General features: G+C 38.0%; 1 protein-coding gene across 9 annotated transcripts in view; it reads right to left on the bottom strand.

The window, feature by feature from the left end:
* Nucleotides 1–23963, bottom strand: part of WDPCP (WD repeat containing planar cell polarity effector) — a 148010-nt gene that overhangs the window by 62501 nt on the left and 61546 nt on the right. For 8 of the 9 annotated variants that reach the window (XM_015622991.1, XM_015622999.1, XM_015622997.2 and 5 more), the window contains exons 8-12: nucleotides 23390–23523; nucleotides 18919–19110; nucleotides 9627–10236; nucleotides 5354–5542; nucleotides 2737–2860 (exon numbers count right to left, since the gene is read on the bottom strand). In XM_015622991.1, coding sequence (XP_015478477.1) covers nucleotides 2737–2860; nucleotides 5354–5542; nucleotides 9627–10236; nucleotides 18919–19110; nucleotides 23390–23523 — 1249 coding nt within the window. Of the gene's footprint in view, nucleotides 1–2736; nucleotides 2861–5353; nucleotides 5543–9626; nucleotides 10237–18918; nucleotides 19111–23093; nucleotides 23155–23389; nucleotides 23524–23963 lie in introns of those variants that run through there. The other variant, XM_015623002.1, reaches the window with a different exon arrangement.

The raw sequence follows: 23963 nt of genomic DNA, 5'->3' as shown, positions 1-23963 counted from the left end.
TGGCCCTGTTGGTGAGGTGACCATCCTCATCCTGTAACAGGCTGATGCTATTGCTGCACTGACTATTGCTAATAATGTATTTTTTAATGTATTCATGTATTTTTATGGTCTCTCGCAGTTCTGGGCAGCTTCAGCTCCAGTTGAGCTTTGGCCACACGAATTCTCTCCCTGCAGTGGTGAACAGCACCTCTGTATTCCTTCCACATCACCTGACCTTGCTTTCCCTGATAAACAGGCAGTGGGAGGAACTCCTCATTCTCGGTGTCCTCATGGGCATAACAAGGTGACCTAAGAAGGCAGGAGCATAATTCCCTTCTCACTTTTCCTCCTCTTCTGAACCCACAGCTGTAAATCAGGTTTGCAGGAGTGCCTTGCCTAGTCTATCACAGACAGATGTAATAGCAGCAGCTGCAACTTTCATGTGCCTGAATTAGTGGGCACTGTGCCTCCCTATGATCCTCCTAGACATTGCATCATGCCTGGATGGCATTCACTCACCCAGAACCATGGTTTACCATTCCCCAGCAAATCTGTAGTTCTCTCTGCTTAGCCTACATTTAAATCATTCTAGTCACTTAAGAAAACATCTAAAAGGAAATAAACACCAATTAAGGCACAGCCACTTTAATGCAATAATGATCAGCTCTGAACATCATTTCCTTGCTTTCTATCTGATAAATCTCCCATATTTGAACATTTAATTTTGTACTTAGAGGATGTCTTCTGAGATAAGCTTTAAGCATTACCATCTGTTCTGCAGCAATCACATGATCCTATCACTTTGATTTGGTTGAATACAAATCCCTTTGAAAATAGGAAAACAGCAAAATAACACATTTGTTCCAAAAACCACCACAACTGTAGGTTGTCCAAGGGCTGCTTTACAGTGGGAGGTAAAAGACACAAGGAGACCCTCATGCACACCTCTTGCTGTGCCCCACACTGTCCAGGCAGCATTCTGACACTGAAGGTTCTTGTTTTAGGAGGATTGAGTCAGTGTTTCAGCTGCAGCCTCAAGGGCTGGCAGCCTAGCCAGGGCCCCATGCCTCTGCATGCCTGCTAGCACTTGGAAGCAAATCCTGAGTCAGAGGGAATACACCTTTCTCTTTCAGATGTAAGAGCACTAGAGTTACACCTCTCAGCAATCTCTGAGGCATTTTTCCTGCATCTGTCCTCTGCAGGCAACTGGCCCATGGCCATCATAAATTGGCCACTGCCACAACAGCATCTTTGCATCTTTCCTGCTGGTTTCTAGGAGAAAGACAATTAACAGAGTTTTTACCCACTGTTGTGGCCACCTGTGTTAAGAAAACACCAGTGAAAGACTGGTGCACATTATGCAAATATTGGATAATTTCTCTACAAGGAATGATTTCCCCACTGGCATGGACCTGTTCACCAGAAAGATGATTCTCTTCAGACTCAAAATGTAGAAGACAATATAGAATACTCTTCTTCTAGATTTGAAAAAAAACCCACATTTTATGCTATCAAAATAACTTGCTTTGCCTATGCAGACAATGTATATGCAATCTGGATGAATCACTGCAAAAGGGTGCATTGTAAGTCTTCGCAGTATGCCCATCTACACCCCTTCTCAACAAGATGTTACAAACATTGTAGCACTCAGAAGGTAATTTCTCCTTATTTTCATCCACTGGATAATTCTCAAAGGGAATACCACAGCTATATATGTGAACAGGTTAAACTGCTGCATACCGGTATTTATAATGGATTGGAAAAAATACAACAATAAACCAGTGTACTATAAATTCCTGCTGAATTTGTTAGTATCTCTTGTCTGATATCAGAGCAGTTTCCCTGTGAAGACAAAGTGAGGAAGTTGGGGCTGCTCAGCCCAGAGAAGGGAAGGTTGTGTGAAGACCCCATAGCAACCTGCCAATATCTGAAGGAGCCCACATGGAAGCCAGAGAGGGACTTTGTCAGGAACCATAGTGGTAGGACAAGGAGTAATGGCTACAGTCTGAAAGAGGGGAAATTTAGATTGGATATATGGAAGAAATTCTTTACTGTGAGGGTGGTGAAGCACTGGCACAGGTTGCCCAGAGAAGTTGTGAATGCCCTGTCTCTGGAAATGTTCAAAGCCAAGTTGGATGGGGCTTGGAACAGCCTGGTCTAGTGGAAGGTGCCCTTGCCCATGGCAGCTGGGTTGTAACAAGATGACCTTTATGGTCCCTTCCAACCCAAACCATTCTATGATTCTAGATCATTCACAGACAAATTTAACATTGCATTTTTTCCTTTTATATTAATGGCACCGAAAAATTAATGGAATGTGAATTTTTATATGAGAATTTTAAAAGTGAGAACAAAAAAAATGTTCAGATTTCAGTGGTACAAAGACAAAAATATCCTGGACCATGCAGTATTCTTTTGTGTTCTCAGTGTTTTCTCCAAGTTTATATGTTCTTTCTATAACTAATCTGCAAGCAGTTGGTGGATATCAGTCTCCCAGAAGCATGTAATCTTTTTTCTATCAAGCTAAATGGGAAAGGGTGATTCATTTTAGATGTATTGATGACAGAAGAGCTTTCAATAGCACTTTATCTGCGTTACTTTGTTTGAAAGGAACAGAGTGGAAGTTAAACAAACATTAACAATGAATGCATTTTTTTAAGGGGTGGTCCTCTTGGAAAATGTTAACCACATTAAAGTAGGTGGTTATTGAAATATGCAATTGATTTTAAGTTGATAGAAGATGAAACTGCCACTCACCTGAGCAGGTGGTGGAAGAACCTTCTTGCATATCTGCTGATGGCGTCCCTGTACTCCAGCACAGTTCTATCCAAGAGAGGCCTTGTTGGAGCATAAAAGGTTCCAAGGCTTGCCTCAAGCTGTGCTGTGGAATTCAAACACAACAGCAATGAAACAAGTGAATTAGTTTCAATTACAACAGGTTGCTCATGTTTGCAGTCAGTCAAATTCCTCAAACAGTGATGAAATGTGATGTTGTTGTAGGACAGATTAAATTAAAATATGACAGATTGTACAAACACAAATGTGCATACAAACTTTGGCTTGGAGGCATAGCTGACAATGACTTTGAGCAACAAAAGCTATCAAAAGGATAAAGAAGTCTATAACACATCCAGTTCTCACCAGCAGCCTACAACTAAAAGTGACTCATGAGACTAATACAGTGTGAACAAGATTGCCCAGTAGAGATCAACTCTCAATTAGCTCAAATCGTCTTTGTCCTCTTAGGCAAACAACAAGGGAGTTCAGTTTTTCAGGGATTATTGTGTTAGGTCAGCGGGTAACAGAACCCTCTTTGTCATGGCCTTGAGGTCTAAGGAACCTCCTTCAGCCCACATTTCTTTAAAAATTTTAAATAAAAGGGTCTAGAAACCCTAAGGGTTTGACAGCATGTAGTGGTGGGAAACAGGATAACCTCCCTTGTAATCAATAAAATAAAGCCCTTTTGTTACACGAGTTCTCTCTTCTTTAAATACTTTCTGACTGCTACACTCCACAGCTCAAGCTCTTAGGCATTTTTCTACACATTTTTCATACAAAATTATAACCAATACAAGTAAACATACAGTATACTTGTGTGTCCCACATGCTTAGATGAAAGGAAATGAAATGATCAATAATATTTATGCTCTTTGACTTTTGCTTGAGAGTTAACAATGTAGTACAAGGCCTTATAGGCTGAAAAGGAAGCATTTGTTATATATCCATTTGCTGCATATTTATGTTGTTCTACAAGCAAACTGTATTCTCATTAAGCAGACAGAATCTCATTGATTTGTCATAACTAATGTTTGTTTGAACTAGGCATTTCTGTATTGAGGGATGGTGGTTCTTTACTTCCAAGCATAGTTACATTTGATTTTATTAGGCTTGATAGCGCTAAATGTGCTAATAGCACTGCGTTAGTTACACAGGCAAACTGTTAGTAAATTAGTTCTGTATTATCTCCAATCTAGATAGTAAGATAAGTTGAATATTAAAGGTATTTTCTTTCAAAGCAGCAGTCAATTTAGATTGAAATAGAAAAACAGGCCATACTCTCTTGCCATTGCTGTTTTCTTGACAGCATGTTTCGTAGTTCTGAAATATTTCAACCGACATGGAATATGAATAACTACTAGCACAGTTATACATTCATTAAATAGCCCAGCTTGATGTAGAAGGCAGGATAAAGATCTCAAAGATAACTGCCCCATCACTATAAATAAAAGGTCCCACTGGGTTTTGTTAATAAAAAAGAAAACAAATTACCATGCCAAATTTGTTAGATTTAGATAGAATAACTCCTGGATGCAATAAAATTCCTTGTGCTGTAAACAGCGTTAGGGAGCTGCATGGGGGAAACACACAGACATCTGTTTATAATGTACATATTTTTAGAAGAGTATCATAGCTTTTCACAGGTCCTTTTCAAAGCATGTTTTATTTAGAGTCTATATGTTGTGTTTGCAACACAGAGTTTTTTTTAAATCAGAACCCACAAAATGGGATAGCTGATGGCTTGGCAGCAATGTAGGACACCTTGGAGTTTTTCTATCATCAAACACACCAGAATCCTAAGTATTCTCTCTTCCCACAAAAGATGCCTGGTCTCCAGCTGTCTGCCTGCTAGACTGAAGGATAACACCTTCACTAAATCAAGGCACTTCAAATCTTGAAGTCTATTGAGTTTCAAGATAGACAGCAAATCAAGAGGAAGGCACCACACCAGGCTTCAGCAGAGATGGGGCTAAACCTAAGATTCATCATTTCTTCTGAGGGACCCCAGCTACTACTGCAGGGGGCTAGATTACAGTGAGGACAAATGCTTTAATCCTAAAGGAGGCAGCAGAGGATAGTGTATTCAAGGCCTTTGCATCTTGTAATGAAAGAATGACCCTTTGAAAGCACCTGAAAAAACATACCAAAATCTCTTGTCCCCATTGCAGGAAAACGTCCCTCCTTAGGTTGGTGCTGTCTCAGCATGAATATAACACAAATTTTTCAATATTTTATTAACTAACCTTTGTCTGTAACATAAGCTAAATTTATAGAATGTAATGAAGTTACAGAATATAATGCTAGTCCTATATATATATTAAGTAATGCCTATAGCATAGATATATATATATATATATTATAATGTGCATTTAGTGTTACTGTTGATATAAACTAAAATGTAATCAACGCATCGGTCCAGATTTTAATGAAATTACTTGTCTACAATGACATGTGATTATGAGGCACCATAATCTGGCTGAATGTCTGGATTCTCACTACTGTCTTCTTTATACAGACAATAAATACATTGTCATAATCCACACATGAATTACCAAGACACCACAAAAATCCATTAGGAATATAAACAGTCTCTTACCTTCTCTGGCTGGTGTAAGCTTTTGTTTAAGAAGGTGGTTGCAAATGGCACTCAGGCAGATAAAGCACTGCTGCCCCATCGTGTTCCAGTTCATGGTGCTCAGGACATTTACTGCCTCCTGTATCTCATCGTAACGAATGTACTGGTGGATGATTTCCACCAGGCCCAGCTGTCCTCTTGTGAGCACACCTTAGACAAAAAATATTACAAACAGAGATAATGGGTTTATACTTTGGTACAGAGTATGTAAACCACTAGCTGACTCCTTTTCAGCACAATTAGAAATAATTGCCATCATTTAAAATTAATGTTAGTATTAAATGTTTTATAAGACATAGCACCTTACTATCTTACCCTATATCCAGAGGGTGCTGGACAGCAGACAAAAATCATCAATGAACTTCACACATGGATACTGAATGAACGTTGCCAAAAGTCACTGGTGGCAACACCACATAATGAAGTTTGGCTTAGACAAGGTAGAACAAGTTTATTTGCAGTTTATTTATTTTGTAAGGTAGGTAATAAATTCACTTTCACAGCATCTCCCTCCTGTAGGGAAATACTGCTGGACAACACTAAACCCTAGCATTTGCCTCACACAGATGTCTGTGTCTTGAAGTGTAGAGCAGCTCCAACCTCAAAGCAACTCTTACTCAATTACTCTCCATATTGCAACTGCTCTGGGACCTCCTTCCAGCTTGGCAATATTCTCTAAACAGAGCATTTTTTCTGAGGGGATACCATGGAAGTTATCAACATCTTGATACTATAGACCTTTGAATTACAATTGCACACATGAAACCAAGAAAAAGCTTGCCACACAAATGTTTCTTGATTTGTACATCTCAGCTTCCAAACAGAAAAGGTGACTAAAAAGCTGCAGGAAGTAATGTTACTTATTGTCTATGTCTAACCAAATGATCATGTAGCATTGGCCACACATGGCATTTTAGCAACTCCTGCTCACTTTGGGTCACCCTGATAGAGTACTCTTTATCAGGACTCCTCCAATTATTAGAAAGAGACCAGAATAAATGTACTGTTTTTCTCTCTTTAAATAAAAACATAGTTTTTGGGTTGTCTTTGCTGTTGGTTTTTATTATTTTTTTTTATTATTTTCTCAATTTATATTCTGATGCCGTTTGTTGAAACTAAAGATATGGGAAAAGTTCTGAAGAGAAAGGGAACAAGCTGAATTTCAGTACTAGTCTTAAAACCATAGGACTGGCTGGGGAAAACAAAGGCTGGTAACAGAGAAAAGCAAATCTGTTACATATAAAACATACCTCACCAAACATTTGTAACTGTTGTGAATACTGTTTGTGATGTTAAGTAAGAAGTGAGGGAAAAAAGTGGAAGAAAACATCTGAATATAGCTTGAAGTAAACTGCTGAGAAGTTGCATATACAGAACTGATGTTTTTCGGGAAAAATCTTACATATTTACATTTAGTAACAGAGAAGTACTTAATTTTTTTTAGGACCATTAAAGGAAGGCTTTCTATTGTTTTTTACCTTATATTTTCATGTATTAAAGCCTATAGATATTATGCTGGGTAACAGCCATGTTTAACTTGTTAACATTTAATAGTTATGGCAGACTTTATTCTTCCTAAATGTTTAGTGTTTTTAAAATATTACAGCAGCTGGGCAATCTCCACATTAACCTTTCAGCAAAGATGAAACTACTTATTTTCATGTTAATTAAATACAATACTATATTTAAAATGCCTTTAGAGGCCAGCAATGCTGAACCACTGGCACCAGCACCACATTTGGCATTATTCAAGATCTGGGTTGACATCAATGACGAGAAGCCGCTTTTGGAAATGAGTTTGGCATTAGACACCAAAAATATTTGCCATTAGTGTTTGAGGGTATGTTTAATATGACTTTTTCCTGAAATAAATCTGGATAGACAACATAATGGAGATTCACAGAACTTGTCCAAAACCATAATGTAGCTGGAAGTTAAAAACATATTTGCTTGTTCTCACTGACACAGTTTCTTAACAGACTTCTGTGGGAAACAATTCCAAGCCATGTGTTATTCATGCATTTTATTTCAGTCCTGAATGCCTGTCTGAGTCTTGCTGTCATGAGCCCCTAAATTTTTGCTAGAATTTATTTTTGCATTTAATTAATTTATTTATTTGTTCTGCATTATTTCTTAAATAGCAGAAACCTAAAAACTGCTGAGAAGAGGGACTCACTAATAACCACAGTGCTCCCTTGGTAGTGTGGCAAACAGAGGAGATGAGGTGTAAAGCTGAGCAGCAGGATGAAACAGAAAGCAGCATATTTTTGCACGGTGGACTACAAAGAGTGAGAGAGGGAAGAAAGGAGAGAGCTTTGCCTTCTTCCTAGAAGAGATTTTACAGTAATTATACAGAATGAATTTTAAAATGTGATAACTTTCAGCTGTAGAGGTCAACATCTTCCCATTTGGATGCTTGACTTCTCCTGGGTGGTGCGCTTCCAGGCAACCTACTTGGGAAAAAGAGGTGACAGCCAACTCACTGCCTAATTGATTTAGGAACAGTGCCCAGGGAGACAGTCCAATTAAGTTTACAAGCTGGCAATTAGCAGGAAAGGCCTCTAAATCCCTGTACTGAGAGCCTGCTTGCCTTGGTAAGAACATAAATGTGCTAAAGATAGCAAGGGGAAAGCTGTGCATTCTGGAAAGCTGTTGTGAGAAAACCTCACCAGGGAGGGCTGAAGAAAAGCAAGGTAGAGGTGGGTAGAGTGCCTCCTGCTCAACTGCATCCCACCAAATCAGGACAGAGATAATTTAGAGGGTTTTTTTTAAATGGCCAACATGCACAAAACCATCAAATAGCTGTTATAATTAGTGTTCTGGGGTACTCTGTAACTATTAAACCTGTCACTGAACTCAATGCAGCTAATTATCTCAAAATAAATGATAAACCGTAAACAGGTTTTTAAATAGTTTTTTTTGGATAACAGCAATAATCTGGATCAGCTCTTTTAAAACTACACAACTGTAAGTCAATCCAATATTTTTTTGTTACTAACATCCTATTATATTAATTTACCTTTTTGTAGTGGCACACTTGGTTAACTTTTTTAATAGAGTTTTTCAAATTTTCAGGTCTCTGCTAATTTTAGAGAGGTTTTTCTCCACAAAAGCACATGTGTCTCATTAAGTAAAGAAATAAAGTAGATTTTCAAATCTTACTATCACCTAGGTTGTTGAGTCTTTGGGTGTGTTGTTTGGTTTTGGTTTTTCTTTTATAAAAAGGCTTCTTCCTAATCTCAATAGCTTTATACAAAAGAATCATTAAAAACTCCCATAAAGATCTACAGAAGTAATCCTGTTTTCTTGGACAGACAATGGGCAAAATGCTGAAATCTTCCAGGATGGCTGTGTGCCCTGCTGAAACACTGGCTTGGGAGTCAGAGGGTTTAAACATGATTATTTTTTTAGCTTTCACAATGGGCTTGCACCACTGTAACTTGCCTGACTTGAATGAAATGAATACAGTTCTCACTGATGAGCCACTGCAGGGGTTTTATTCTTAGTTCAGCCACTGTGTAACTCTTGGAAAGCCCTTTAGCTTTTCTTTACTGCTTCTTGTTTTTCTGCTTGTAAAAGGAAGCTAGTTGTGGTTTTACTCTTTTAAAGTCTCTTCACACCTAAAATAAGAAGTGCTATATAAATTCTAAAATTAGCTTTATTACTTCCTTTATTCACAACTCCTTGCAAATGAATTGAGAGACCAAACTTCTCTGAAGGTTATGAAAATCATGCTGCTTTTGTGGAAAGTCATCAAAGGAAAGAAAAGGTGCAACTTCATTTACTGAGGCCAGGAAGAACAGAATACTGGACAAAAATACATCACACATGCAAAAAAACATTTGGTAAAGAAAATAGCATTACTATTCTATTATTAAATATAGCTTATTTTAAACTGTTAGGATTATTACTACAGAATGAATACAATTCTTAAGATTACATACTACAGATTAAATGAATTTTCCAGAGGAAAAATTGTTGTGCTTTATTAAAGTAGTGAGGAACATTATGGGATGCTGATCAGACAGCGGATTTGGGTCCTATTATATGAATAGGAAACGGTATAAAGTTATTGTGAAATGTAAAGAACTCCTTGGTATCTTCAGATATCTTTGGAACAATTTGCTTTTAAGGCTATGGTCTCATATACCTAAAATGAGGGTGTTCAAAACCTTGTGGGATACAGATGTTTCTTTGACAGCTCAAGGTTCAACAGATATGCTGAGTAACTTACCAAGTTTAAAGTGAAGCACTCCCAAGGGTCCTTTATCAAATCTAACCAACAAAAGATCGTGAATATCCATGCTGTCAGGACTGGGAAATGCACCTTGCGGAGCAGCCCACTGGATCTGGATGAGGCTGGTGGGCACCTCACAGTGTTTACTGAACTGCAGAGTTGCCTCAGGTGAATAGTCATGTGCCAAGAGCTGAATTTTAACTGGGGACAGCGCCGTGTCAAAAAGCTGCAGCTCCCCTTGAGAGCTGCCAACCACCAGCACGGCTCCGCAGGGGTGGTAGGCAATTACAGCAGGGAGCAGCTCTGCTTGGGCCAGCAGAGTCACTTGGCTGTAGGCTTCATACAGAACTACTGACGAGTCTTCACAGCCCAGCACCAGCTTGTCTTCTGTCACATCCCTGCAGCAGCTGATGGCCCTGGCTCGCAGGGGGATCCTGGTGACGGCGGCGCACTGGATTCTGTTCCTGACGCACTTGTAGACGCAGCTGTCGGCCATGGGCTCCTTGGCTGCGGACACCGAGCGCTCCACCGTCAGCACCTGCTGGGGCTGGAGACAGCTGAACCTGGCATCCAGCGGGTCCCACTCCGTGCGGACGTAACTCAGCACCTGGCAAAAACCCAAAGCCCTTTGGTACTCCTTTGTAGCCATTTACTCTTAAAAATAGGCTGCTGCCAATGCGCTTTCCTGAGGGTCAGTCACAAATAGGCATTCTCAACATGGAGCTCTGCAATCTACTCTTTTAAGATTCAAAAGGTTAATTCAATTGATTAAGAAAACTCTGCAATAGAGTTTGAGACATACTTGTTTGTCTGGATCTATGTAACAGGTTAGCAGAACAGAAGATAAAAGAGGGGATGGTCCAAATGGTGATGGTAAGAGGAGAAAGGACTGATGTAAGATAATAACTAATTATTCACAAATGGGCTGGGGTAGAAATCCAAAAATTCCTGGAAAAATATATAGTAAGTTACTCTGAGCATCGAGCATAGAAGATTTTTGATCATTTGCTTTGGGCCATGGCAACAGAAAATATTACACTGTAGTGGTGGAAAGAATGGCATGTTAAAACAGCACCTACTATACATTGCCAAATGAGTAGGTGGTAGATGTTCTTCAGTGCCATACAGTTTTATATGCAGAAAAAATAAATTTGTGATAGCAGAAAAGCGGGCACTATTACAGGGTACTTGAAAGTTAAACGAATGGGAGGAAGAACACAAAGGCAGAATGTGATAAAAAGACAGCAGATGGCAAAGAGCAAGAACCTGCAGTGTGGAAACATGGGAAGTACCCTTAAGAGGTGGAAGCAGCAGTGGAGACCAGTGAAGGTTCATGTACTATGATAAATGGGTTTGAATGACAGATGTTGTACAGGATTTGAGCAGGGAAACCATAGGAGAAAAAACAGCTGTAAGTAAGTTACAGATGAGCTTATGAAAAGCTATTTCATAAAAAATGGAGAGAAAACCCATGGCTCTAGAAGAATGAGAGTAGTGGAAGTCAGTCAGAAACTTGCTAGTGTTTGTTCATGCAGAAATAAAGACTGAAAGGAAAATGTGAACCTGAGCTGAGCCCTGCCCTCATGGATACCCAGGGCAATCTCCACATTGTAAATTAAAGATGCTGACCTGCCACAACTTTTGGAAGCCCCTTGAGACCAGTTGGTATGAAAGCACAGAAAGGGGTAAAAAATGTGATTAAAAGGTAGAGAGAGGATGAGGAAGGAAATCTAGAAATTTCAGGGTGAAAACAGAAAGGCACACATAATGTTAGAGTAATTTAAATTTTATTTCCATAGTTCACAAGACCAGCTGAATATGCAGTTTAGCCTTTCATCCTGTAAAGGAGAATAAGCAATTCAGATATTTTTTTGGCATACCACCCATTGCTTCTAAAGTAACTGATAAATTTATAAACAAGCTTTTTGGGATGTTGATCAGACTGATCAGGATGTTTTGTTCTGACAGTTTACCTGTTTTGTCAGCAAAAGGGTTTCTCACTCAAAAGAAAGAAAAAAAGGATTATTGCAATTCTCTGGCTGGAAACCAGATCACAATTAATACAAAAATCTTTGCTACTTTTAGATGAGTAGCTAGGGACATGCAAAGAACCACTTCATGCAAAAGCACCTGATGCAGAAGCCAATGCAACCAACCTGTGAAAACCACATTAACCAATCTCAACAGAGATCCATGAAAATATGTATCAAAGGGGAAATAAAAGATTACATTACTTTTATAGTCTGAAAAACATTTTCTCACCTCAATCATTCCCTCACCAATGGCTTAGCCTCTGCAACTGGTCATTTTATGCCCACAAAACCTTGCAGTGGCTACCGTGCAGATGTTAGAACTGCTGAATTGTGTTTATTAGGGTGTTAAATTGCATGGCAAGGAAACTCCTAAAAGAGATTATTCTGGACAGAGGATTACTGTAGCCATAGAGTTCTCTAACTCCAAATAAAGACAAAGTAAAGTGTTACTGTTTGTTCTGCAGTTTTCCCTAGGAGTATGTATAGAGACCCAGGTAGCTCCCTTTCAAATGTGTGAAACAAATCTTGCCCAAGCAAGTCTTCAAAGCTTCCATAAGTTCAGTGAAATGAGCCTTGAGGCTCTCTGGGACTCACATTTTTGTCTTCCTGGGGCAAGTTTCAATGTACTGTGTTATTCTGCTACATATTTTGATCCCAAACAAGTATTTTTCTATGGACAACTCTTGAAAAGCTGCAAGAAAGTCATGAAGATCTACACAATAATCAGGCCTGTGAGAGATGAGAGCCTGAAAACACTATTAAATTCTGAAGAGACTGGCCTTGAAGGTTAAGGCAATAGAGAAGAAAATGTGTGAAACATGGATTTTACAACTCCATAGGAATGCCTGGAGGAAAACAGCAATGGAAACAGTCACAGAAAAAAATAAATGTTGCCATATGATTGTCTGAGAGTCAGCAAATAAACTGGAGCAAATTCATCATTTTGTCCTGCCTTCTTAGAGCAAAAGTAGGACAAAAATGATGATCACTACCTTGAATTTCAAAGGAAGTAAAATCTTTCATTTTGGAAGACTAATTTAATGAGTCTTGAGATGAGAAGCTTCCTAGCTTCACTTAGTTTAGAGAGCAAATCCTTGAAATGAAGACTAGGGTAGGTCTGGTTGCTGTATATAACACAATTCTGAACTAGGAAAAAGTTCCTGCAAGGAGAGAAACCCTTTGTTACCTTTCAAAACATAAGATTTGGCATAATGTTTAAACACATAAGGTTTAAAGGAAACCTTTCTAGACACTGCTGTTCAAATTCTGGCTGAAAACAAGAGAAACATCTCTCCTCAGATTGGAACAGATAAGCTGCTTCTCATGCATCAGTGGCCTCATGTGCCTCTTGCAGGAAGAGAACCAAGCCGAGAGACCTCTTTGTTCTGCCTTCCAGTTCTGCTGGATGTGTCTGGTATTCAGCATTCTGAAGGTGAAAAATGAATATTCTCTTTCATCTGAGAGGGAAGATTCGGGTTTCTCTGTCAGAAATTCGTTTTATTATTCATTGTTCATGCCACTAACTGGAAGACTAAAGCAGAGAGACACACAACTACAGAAACATTAATAATGCTAAGATAATGCTTTTGAAAGATAAGAAGTCTAATAATCAAAACTTTTTTTTTCCCCCAAGAAGATGGTATTCTGCCAATTGTTTTTCTATCTGGTAAGCAGACACATGGTAGTAAATGTAGTGCATATTACATTTAGCATATTACTTTAGCTTTCCATTTAAAGGAATGCACTGAGATTCCTTCCTGATGAGTAGTAGATCTCTGGAAACCTAAAAGGTTCTCCTAAAAGGTGACATTAAAACATTTAACAAGACATTTTTATATGGAATGGGAAAACAAAAGCTGGAAGAATTTCCTCAGAAATGGGTAGAACAGGTGTCATATTTGTGGAGAAGGGGACAAGGCAGTGAATCTGAAAAGACAGAACTGTAATATCACAAGGCAGGGTGTATAGTCCATTCAACACTAAATACTCCTCATAAATCTTGGACTAAGCACTTAGTCTTGGATTTCAAGAAAAGATTTCTGGAAGTATTTTGCATGAAGTAAAACCAACTAATTTTTTTAAAATAAATACATTAATTAAAAATTTTAAAGTTCTATTACATGAATGCTGGATAAAATACAGTACATGCATTTAAATACTGTCCATGTAATTTATACATATTTCCTTTATTAATGTAGCAGTCATGCACCACTACTGCACATTTATACTGTTTTTCCCTTGCAGTACTGCCCTGGACTCTGCCTCAGTTCATGAGCAGGATGAGGGATGCCAGGTTCCCAAATCCTAGAGCCAGGAATCATAACTATCCAAGTAAAGGAATCTGTTAATCTTTGTAAATAAAAGGCCTGCTATGCTATTTAAATCACTCTTTCATTTTATGTTTGAGAGAAATAATAGTGCTAGCTTCTGTGGGCAGTATCACTCTTCTCAGTGAAAATCTTTGAGCACTTAAAATTGAAGTATTTTGCATAAAGAGCTGGGAAAGGATAAAGTCCACATAGCAAAACAAGTAAGAGTTTTAACCAGTAGTTCTTAAGCAGAAAATTGGCTTACCAGGCAGATGAAAAAAAGAACACAAAAGAAACATAGAAATAAGCTTGCTGTGACTGAATTGTGTGTCTTTCAGATGAGAAAAAAATGTTTGATTTATTTTATGGATGTTAAAAAAGTGCTTATTGAATTTCACACAGTGAGGTTCCAAATAGGAACAAACATTTTAATTAGAAATGTAAAGTGGGAAGTGTGCTGCACACCAAACTAAAATAGTTTTAAATATGGCCCAGTGAAGTTGGAAGGAAAAAAAAACCCTAATCAAAAACATTTCTAAATAAAAATGAAAGGCTCCTTCTCTAGGTTACTTATTTGGCTTCATTGTATCTACAGAACTACAATCTTATTATTTAGATCTCCAGTCAACACTTATTTTCTTTCAAAATTTACAATCATTGTCTTTATCCTGTATTATTCATTGAACTTCTAACCCAATGTGACACTGAGGATTTCACATTCTTTGCTGTGTATGTGTGTGAAAGGTATTTCAGCCATCCAGACACACAGGGTAGATGTTTTTCTGAGCACTCCAGTAACTGTAGGACAGCTCACACAGGAAAGATCTGCTGTGCTTATTTCACAAATCCGAGGCACAATGTGAAAGCAATAACTATTAAATATTATCTCTTGGGAGAAAGGAAAATAATATTCTCTCTCAGGGAAATTATTTTTTCCACAAGATTGAAGCATAATTTCAGTCATTCCCACTAGCTCTAAATGGAATGAAAATAAGAATGGCAAAGACAAATGCAAAGTGCTACAGTAACTGAGCCCTGGCATCAGCACCTCCTCTTAATTTGTGTTTGCAGAATAAAGTTCATGTTGATTTGAACATGACTTTCTCCCAAAGCATTTAATCCAAAGATCATTTCACATCAGATCCTATTCATTCATAGCAAATTGTCTGAAATAATTTCTGGAAGATTCCTCTTCTGGTTTTGAAATCAAAACACCAGCATTATCTCCACTGGGAGACAATTTAAATAACATTCTTTGATTTTTGGTACTTTAAGGTTAAAAACACCCAACAAACCCCAAACAAAATAAACCAAACAAACTCCCAATAATAAAATAAATAAATTAGAGAATGGGTGAGTTTACTGGAGGAAACATTTGCACACAGGAAAGCAAAGGTCCAACAGACAAATACTCCTGCAGCAGCATGCATTGCACACCGAAGCAAGGTCACATGCTACAGAGAAAAGCACTTTTATTTCTTCAAGGGACAATTCTTCACCAAATCTTAGAGCATTCAACAGAGCAAACACTGATCTCAGACAAAAAAAAGATAAAAATCAGTAAATTAAGTCAAGATTTGCAAGAAAAAAGTTATTTCTGTTTCTTGAGGATTAATGGTTACCTGTAGCCTTGATAGTAGTAAATGATAAAAATATAAAGCCACGTGGCAAAATTCAAATCAAATTTCTATCAAATCTAAAATTTCTACTAGAAATTTTCAAATTTCTAGTGATTAAAAAGTAAAATGTATTTCCTTCCCTAAATTGAAAAGCTGCTGAAGCACACAAGAGCCCAAACATTCCACGTGCAGTGTGAATCATCCCAGCACAGAACATGTAGGTACAGGTGATGATCATGATGAGGGTTTGAGCTGTCTCATCCCAGAGCTATTCCTGTCCTCATCCTAATAAGGATTATTAGGATGCCACTCTGCTGGTGGGCAGCCAGCATCACTCAGAAAATTCTTCCAGGCAGGAAGTAGTACCACATAAGTGCCCATTTGCCTTTGCTCTGCCCCAGCAGCAGGAGTGGCAGCAGCTGGCAGGTTGTTTTGTGGTTTCTGTAGGTCAGCACTGAGGTGATGGCTGTGGGGAGCATCCATTCATTTCCTTGGGCTTGGTTTCATAAACCAAACATGCCAAACAGCTCTTTATGGTCTTGTTATTCAGCAATTCCTGTTTTTCTCCTAATTCTAGATGATAATGCTATTTTATCCAGCTGATAATACTATTTTCAAGTGAAATGTTGGTGGTATTACTTTACTACACTTCTTTTTGATAAATGCTCTAGGTAAGTTCATGCTTGTCATTCTTCTAGTATTGACAATAATCTTTCACTGGGAGTAAATTAATATTACTGGTCAAGTATGATAAATATGGATTTACTTTCATGAATAACAATGGCATGTCCAGTTTTTATTTCAAATCTGTACCTGAGGAATACTACAAATGGCAAGGTATTAGAAGCAAAGAGAGGCCAATAAGCATGATTACAGAACCACTGTATTTTTGTGGTATTTAACCCAGAGAGTAACTCTTTGCAAGCTGTCTAGAAATGTTAGCTATGCTTAGGGTTTTTTTTTTTTCCATGTACAAGCTATCAAATGTCCTTCAGAAGTTAAAGGTGATAAGTTAAAGTTTCCCTCCAAGACTGTAGGGGAAAAATGCACCTCAGTTAAATGCAGACTGGGGGTTGATACTAATTCTACAGATTCTGGGTCATAACATTCTCCCTGCATGTACAGGAATTTAATCCCTGCCCATAAGGAACTCAAGAGAAATCAAACAAAAAACCTCAAGCAAACACCACCATGGGTGGCTCATCATGGACATATAGGCTAAATGTATAGGCAGAGTGACCCCAGGCTTCCTGAGCATCCAGGAGCTGAGTACATGGCACAGCCTAATTGACAACCAGCAAGACAGTTTGTTACTCATCTATGACTAATTTTTCCATAGCTCTGCCATAGTGCTTGGTATTTTATTGATAAACACAAGAAAAAAAAAATCATCCAAAGATCTAAGAATTAAAACAGAAAAGGAGAGACAAAGAATCAGAAAGGGGAAAGCAACTGAACAGTCAAATTCAGCAGTGCTACTTTTAAGAAAGTTTCTTCTATTTCTGTTACAACATAGGCCAAATTAAAATGATTATGACTTTAAGCCTAAATCCTCAGGGAATGTTCATTATCACTACTGTGTAAAGCACCAGTGATGTGCTTGGGACTATACTAGAGTTTAAACCAGAAAAGGATAAAACAAGGTCTATTGAAAGATGCAGGGGAATGATGTGATTTGGCAATCTCCCTAAAACATATTAAATGAAACACACAGAACTTTAAACTGTCAGGGTGGTTTCTGTTAATTTCTTAAAGGAAAAGAGTCTCTAAAAAAAACATCTCAGGAAACAGAAACTGCAAACTGCTATGGTGGCATAAGGGAGATTTCTGGAAGTCATGGGGAGGAATAAAATAGGCACAGGAATGCTGCTCTCAGAACCTGGACTTAGAGAAGTCATGGTAAAAAATAAAGTCTGAAATGTTAGTAGGATGAAGTTTCATAATAACTGGCACAGGGCTGGAAAAGCTTACAAAGAACAGCCTCACATTTTAGCTCCCAGAGTAATTTTTTTCTGTGTGATTTGGCATAGCTGCAGGGGAATGGAGAACTGCAGGTGTAGATCAGGCAGAGGAGAGAGATGAGTCAAAGATGACCGCAAGTGGAGAGAGGTCAATTGAAAAGAAGTAAAGAAGGCAGAGCTGGAGGTAATTTAAACTTCAATTCTGCAGTGACTAATGACAGAAATAAGAAAAGAAAAGCTGTCTCAGCTACCTTTTCTCTTCACTTTCAATAGGCAGAAAATCCCAAGGGAAAAGAATCTCACTTAAATGAATATTAGTTATCAAAGTAATAGTTCCAAGACATTAAAACATTTACATCTTCCCTAATTAAAGAGAGGAGGATGCTGTTTGTAAGAGTAGCTTATTCTTAAGTGTTACTTAGGGATTTTCCCTACAGGGAAATAGTCTGCAGTAGCTAATCCAGAACAGCTATTTCACAGCTGATCCTTGAGTTTGTGCTCTTCTCCTTCAGTCAGTGCCTTTTTAGCCCATGTTAGAAGTGGGTAAAGATAAATGGAAAATAAAATTCCAAATACAGAAGCATCTATACAAGATGTTAGTCCAGGAAAACTTTTACATTTTTAATTCAGACTCTGGATCTTTCAGAGTACGCCCAGATAACTTCATTTTTATATTTCTACCTAATAAAACAAATTGGATTCAAATATTCTTAAACAGATGAAACAAAAATTAAATAACTGAAATTAAAACATCTGCCTATAAATGTAAGCAAAGCAGGTGTCAGGAGGAGAGTCAGCTTGTTGCTTTGTCCTAACTCATAGCTTACATTCCCACCTGTAGATAGGGAGTTTTAACTTTTCCTTTGAGAAAAATATCAGTCCCTGATTTGACCAATACTCAAAACAAAAATTTAACCACCATCTGGGCATAGCTAATGTTTTATGAAAAACACTTGAAAGAGATGTAAATTGCCTATCAGTTAACATGGCAGACAGTGTAAAATAATTGCATCAGACATACATGCAACAGTTACAATTGCTAATTCATATTAAAGTTTTCTAGCGAAATTGAAAAAACTTCTATTTTCAATTTCAGCAGCAGCAAAGCTATTTCACGATAAAGACCTAATTTCCTGGCTACATTTCTCAGGCTGACAGTTTTGATGTGAAAATAGTAAACACAGTAAAGAAGGTGCTTTTCTGTTAAATAAAAAACCTTTGTTTTTACTATTAGAATGTCTGATCTTCCTGTCTTATGTTTTAATCATATTTATTCTTTATAGCTACTTGATTACGCATTTAAGTTGAATAGCTCTTTCTTTAGCAAATTTGAAAAAATCATGTAACAAGACAGTTCATCACTTTACCTCCAATTTGCCATGTGCACAGCCTAATAGCAATAGGTTGGCTCTGTCCCTCTGACAGGAAATAGGAGACCAAGGCCATGCTCCATCACTAGTTGCTGACCACCAGCAAATGACCAGATCTTGCATACAGTTTATTGCCAGGTGACGTTTCATCCTTCTACCTTCTGGTCCAAGTATATCAACATAAGAAATCTGATGGAAGAAAAAAATGCAGAGAATATTGGAGGTGATAAAATAACATGGTAGGAGCAAATGGGGGTGTTTACTTTGGATGTGTGAGAAAGAATGTATATATACACAGAGCACTGCATACATATATCTTCATAGAGGCTGTCTGTAAACGTGAAAAATATCTCCTCAGACAGAAAGACATGCTCACTCTTTTATCTGTGGGGAGGGGATTGGGATGGAAAGGAATATGAGTTAAGAAGGAATTTACTGCAATGACTCCAATCAATACCAAAATGTACAGTCATGGTTGCTTGACAGCATCGACCTCCACACAGGATTTAAGCTTAGCCATATTAAATGACAAGTTCTGCAAAGCTGACCACGGAGCTAAGGCTAGTGTTTAAGACATAATCAAATATTAAATATATTCTACAGTATTTGAGCAAACATATATCTTTCTTCTTCCTCCCCAAATTAAGGAATGGAAACACAAACATCCGCTTTGCAAAAGAACATATACTTTTCTGCATAATGTGGATGAGCTACAGCATCATGCGTAAAGTTTATGCAGCTCTTGAGAATTGTGCCTCTTTCTCAGGAAGGATTTGTGGAATTTATTATTCAAACTCTGTTATTTGGAGCATGGTTATTTGAAAACATGAGCAGTGCACCATCTGGGTGACACATGCCAAGGAAATATAGATTGCACCGCATTTCTGCTTAAGGAATTAATGGAAGGTTGATAGCTAGGGGAAAAAAAAACTATCTTGCCATTGCTGGTCAGCAATAATCGAACCACTTTCTGGGGATTAAGCGCATGGCTAAGCCTACTGGACCAGACACTAGCAAAGGGCAGGGGGTCTTCTTATCAGAGAAATGCTTCTGGAGCCAGTCTCACTACATGACAGATTGCTTTCATATTCCTGTCTGCAAGGCAACAAAGGCTGGCAGTAATGCGATAATGCCAGAGTGCAATGGGTGTTAAGAACCCGTTGCATTTATGTATTGTATTTAGTAAATAATCAGGCTCATCCAAATTGTGATCTCAGCTCTCAACCAAGGCCATTAAAATCAAGGTTAATGCTTTAATAATCCTTTGCTGTTTTTTATATGGTCAAAAAGAACCCTTTTCTATTTGCATGGTCATAATATTATTGACCTCTTCATCCCATGAATACACATAAAAAGGAACTGAAATCAAAGTAATTACCAATGTTGTTCTCTCATGGTAAACATTTAACTCCTTGTTCTGTTGCCTTCAGTAAATTGAAATGGATTAAAAAAACACAGACAGGAAAAACTTGAAAAAGGTCAATATTTTTAGAATATCCTGTGTTTTACTTGTCAAAATATTTTAAAAGGTAAAGATAAAACATACATAATAGTTAGGATGTAGCTGCTACTTGAATTAGAATAGCTAATTTGGTGACAACACATTGATTAGGCTGGAAAAGCACATATACTTCCACAAGTATTAATTAGTTCTGCATTGTAGTGTTAACTGTTAATAACAATTGCACATGTCGTAACAGACACAGATCTTTGTTGACCTTTATGTCTTGCATTAGACATGTCACTCTCAAACATGGATTCATGTCACTGAGAAAAGGCAAATAATAATAGTTGGTTTTTATATTTCACTGGTTTTCAAGATTTTAGTCATTCATATAAGAAGTCTTCTTTTATTGCTTCAAAGTGCAACTAAAATTCAAGGTGGTATCAATTAGAAAGGAAGAGCACAGGGAGGTTAATGCATTAATTTAGGTATGCATTGCATAAAAAACTCAACTTTAATAAAAATATCAAGCTGTGATGAGGAAAGCATGGTTGACTTGTTCTTATTATTGGCAGAACCCTGGCAGTCCAGCACTGCTGCCAATCTTGCCCACCATGAGCCTGGACATTGAACAATGTGAGATTTCTTATCATTACAATTACAATATGTCAGAAATTTAATCATATCATTACAAACACTTTCCTCATTTTAGAAACGGGACTGTAAACCCAAATACTACATTTCTCAAGACTATGCCAAAAGTCAGAGGCGGAAATGAAGGTTACAATCAAATTCCCTGAATCTTGGCTCCAGATTTTAATCCTGTGTTAGTTCTATATCAGTGCACGCTACATTTCTCATTCAATTTCTCTTGAACAAAATCTCAGCTCTAAAGAACCCTTTTTTCCCCTAAACCCACAACATTTTTAATTGTTACATATTGCTACATACTATTACAAGTTTGCACAGTTGAAATTGAGGACCATCTTACTTTTCTAGCGAGATTGACACTAGTGCTATGTATGTGATCTTTCAGCTTTTGAAGTTTGACCAAAATCAGCCATAAAGAAGTATAAATCAATGCAGAGAGCTGACTCAATATTATTGCAGAAGTGAATAACACTTTCTGCAGTCTCACACTGGTGCAATTCTGAAGATAATAAAAATTATATTTAGCTGCCTAACTAGCGAGCCTCACACAAAAGAACATTCAATTAAAAAATGCAAATGCCTTTTTTTTTTGGCTGGTAGAGAAATATTCCATAGTGATTCCCATTGATTTCAAGAGAAAGCAAAGGGAATTTTGTGCATGGAGGTGTCTTGAGAAGCTCAGCTGTGTCAGCAAAGAGCTGAACTTAACAACCGTATTAAGGAGCGCAGCAGATACTTCTGGTTTTTCTAAACATTAAGTCAGGAGCTGTGGCCCCACACTTCAATGACAAAGGCAGTTCACCACAGCTTCTTCTTTAAAATGTAGTGCTGTTAAGAGAAAAGCCCCACCACACACCACGCTCGTTCCCAAAGCACAGCCTCAGTGAACGCCACAGGCCAGGCACAAGGCACAGCATTTTAAAGTAAAGTATGTATCAGCTCAGTTCCCAGTGAACAGTGAACTGTCTCAAATCCACGTTATAGAGGTTGGATCAATCTTGCAAACACGAGCCATTGCTGAAAAGAGGCCCTGAACTGAAACAGCCTGGAAAATGTATTAGATATTAATCCTAGCAGAAAGTATTTCTACCAAGCAAGTTAAAACACATTACGGCAAAACTTAAATTAAACATATCTTTAAAAAGCTTGCCTTGCAGATGCAAGCTCCCTTATGTGAGGAAGTAAATTACTGAGGGGTTGTCAAGGGGAAAATATTTTCTAGCACAAGATTGTTTTCTTTAATGTTTATCCAGTCTGAAATAAATATAAACTCTCTCTTTTGCTCACAACATCTTTCTACATTTCTTGGGAAAAGGCTTGACCCTTCTTCATTCTTGCAGTGAATTGGATGCAGCCCCTTCCCTACTTCAACTGTTCAAAGTTAATTGCATTGACTGATTATTTTTTCATATTGCTGTAGCACCAAGCACTTCCACCTAAGGAAGTGGTGTCCGGATGCCAAAGTGCTTATGGCTGAAATAAGTTATGCCTGCCCAGCCCAGTCCATCCACAACAGTGTAATTCATCTTGAGATGAGCTTGTTCCCACTGACCTCCAGACTGGTTAGTTTAAAGCTCAGCTCAGCTCTCTCTAGGCTACCTTTCAGCTGCTGCTGTCACTGTAGTGAAGACACTCCCCCACAAAAAGGGCTGCAAAAAAGGAGTATTTCAATCTCCACTGTGTAACTAATGAATTGAGACACCGAGGCGCTGAGTTACTTGCCTAAGGTCACACACATAGCTGGCCAGTGGTGAGAAACCACTCATACCTTGATTCCTTCTCACTGGCTTAATTCTAAAAGCAACTCTCCCAACAACACCATTATTGTAACTAGTGGGGAAATAAGGATTTCTGTAAAGAATTACAAGTCTAGGTCCTCAGACAGGTGACTGAACTATCAGAGCTTCATGTGTTTGTGTCTGTCAGCTGAGCCACACTAACTGACTGTGTGTGTGTTTTTAGCCCACAACATGCAAGAGATAAAATACATTTACTTAAATCTTTTACACTGAGGTTTACCATTACAGACTTTGCTTCATGCTTGTTAGATGCCAAGAATGTGCCAAGGGTCACTTACTGCTGCTCAATGGACACAAGGTAATCCGTCAAGCAGAGGTAACTCAAATGTGTGTCTGAGCCTGAAAATAAACACAGTAGAAATCTGGATTCCTTGGCACAGTATTTTAACTCTTTAACTCAGAATGACATTCTAATTTTTATTGGCTTTTCAGTAACTGCCATTTTTAGAATTTGAGCTGCTCTGATCAATTATACAGGGGTTTGCAATTAACGTGGCACTACAATATCAGTGAACATTAGTGATTCATGATGTACAGTTCCTGCAATATTTGCAGCCACCATGGGCAGCTATACCTTAGAGTCCAAACAAGAGAGTTTTTCCAGTCTTTTGTTTACATCAGGAGAATCCATTGCCTTTGTAAACTGAATTAAGCAGAGTTGGTTATGGTCCTCAAATGACAAGATGATGAAATTGTCTGTAAGAACAGCTGAAAAAAAACCCAAACAAATAAAAATTGTCAGTACTGTAATACCTGTCTCTAGGAATAAAACAAAGTCGTGAACACTCCACTGAGACACTGCAAAAAGCAATTTTTTTCAAGACAGTGTCTTAAATATTACACTGAAAGCCCTGTAATGTCCTGAAACATATCAGTGTGTCATCCTGTCAGGACCTTCTTGGAAATGAGAAATAAAGCCTAGGGAATACTCTGATTACATACACCTGAATAAATTATCTCCTATCAAAATGCCACTACATTCAAATATACATTTTATGCCCTTCCACATTAATTTTCATCTCAGTATCTATTCGGTCTTCAGTATTTTTTTCTTCTTATGGTTGCACCAGTAATTTTCAAATGGACTTCATATAGCTTAGCTTGTGTTAAGGTGATAAATGCAAACTAGTACTCGAGGTGTATGTGGT

The sequence above is a fragment of the Parus major genome, chromosome 3, assembly GCF_001522545.3.
Source record: "Parus major isolate Abel chromosome 3, Parus_major1.1, whole genome shotgun sequence".
In the NCBI taxonomy this organism is placed as follows: Eukaryota; Metazoa; Chordata; class Aves; order Passeriformes; family Paridae; genus Parus; species Parus major.
Note: the sequence above shows the minus strand (reverse complement) of the source record. Positions and strands in the feature narration are given on the sequence as shown.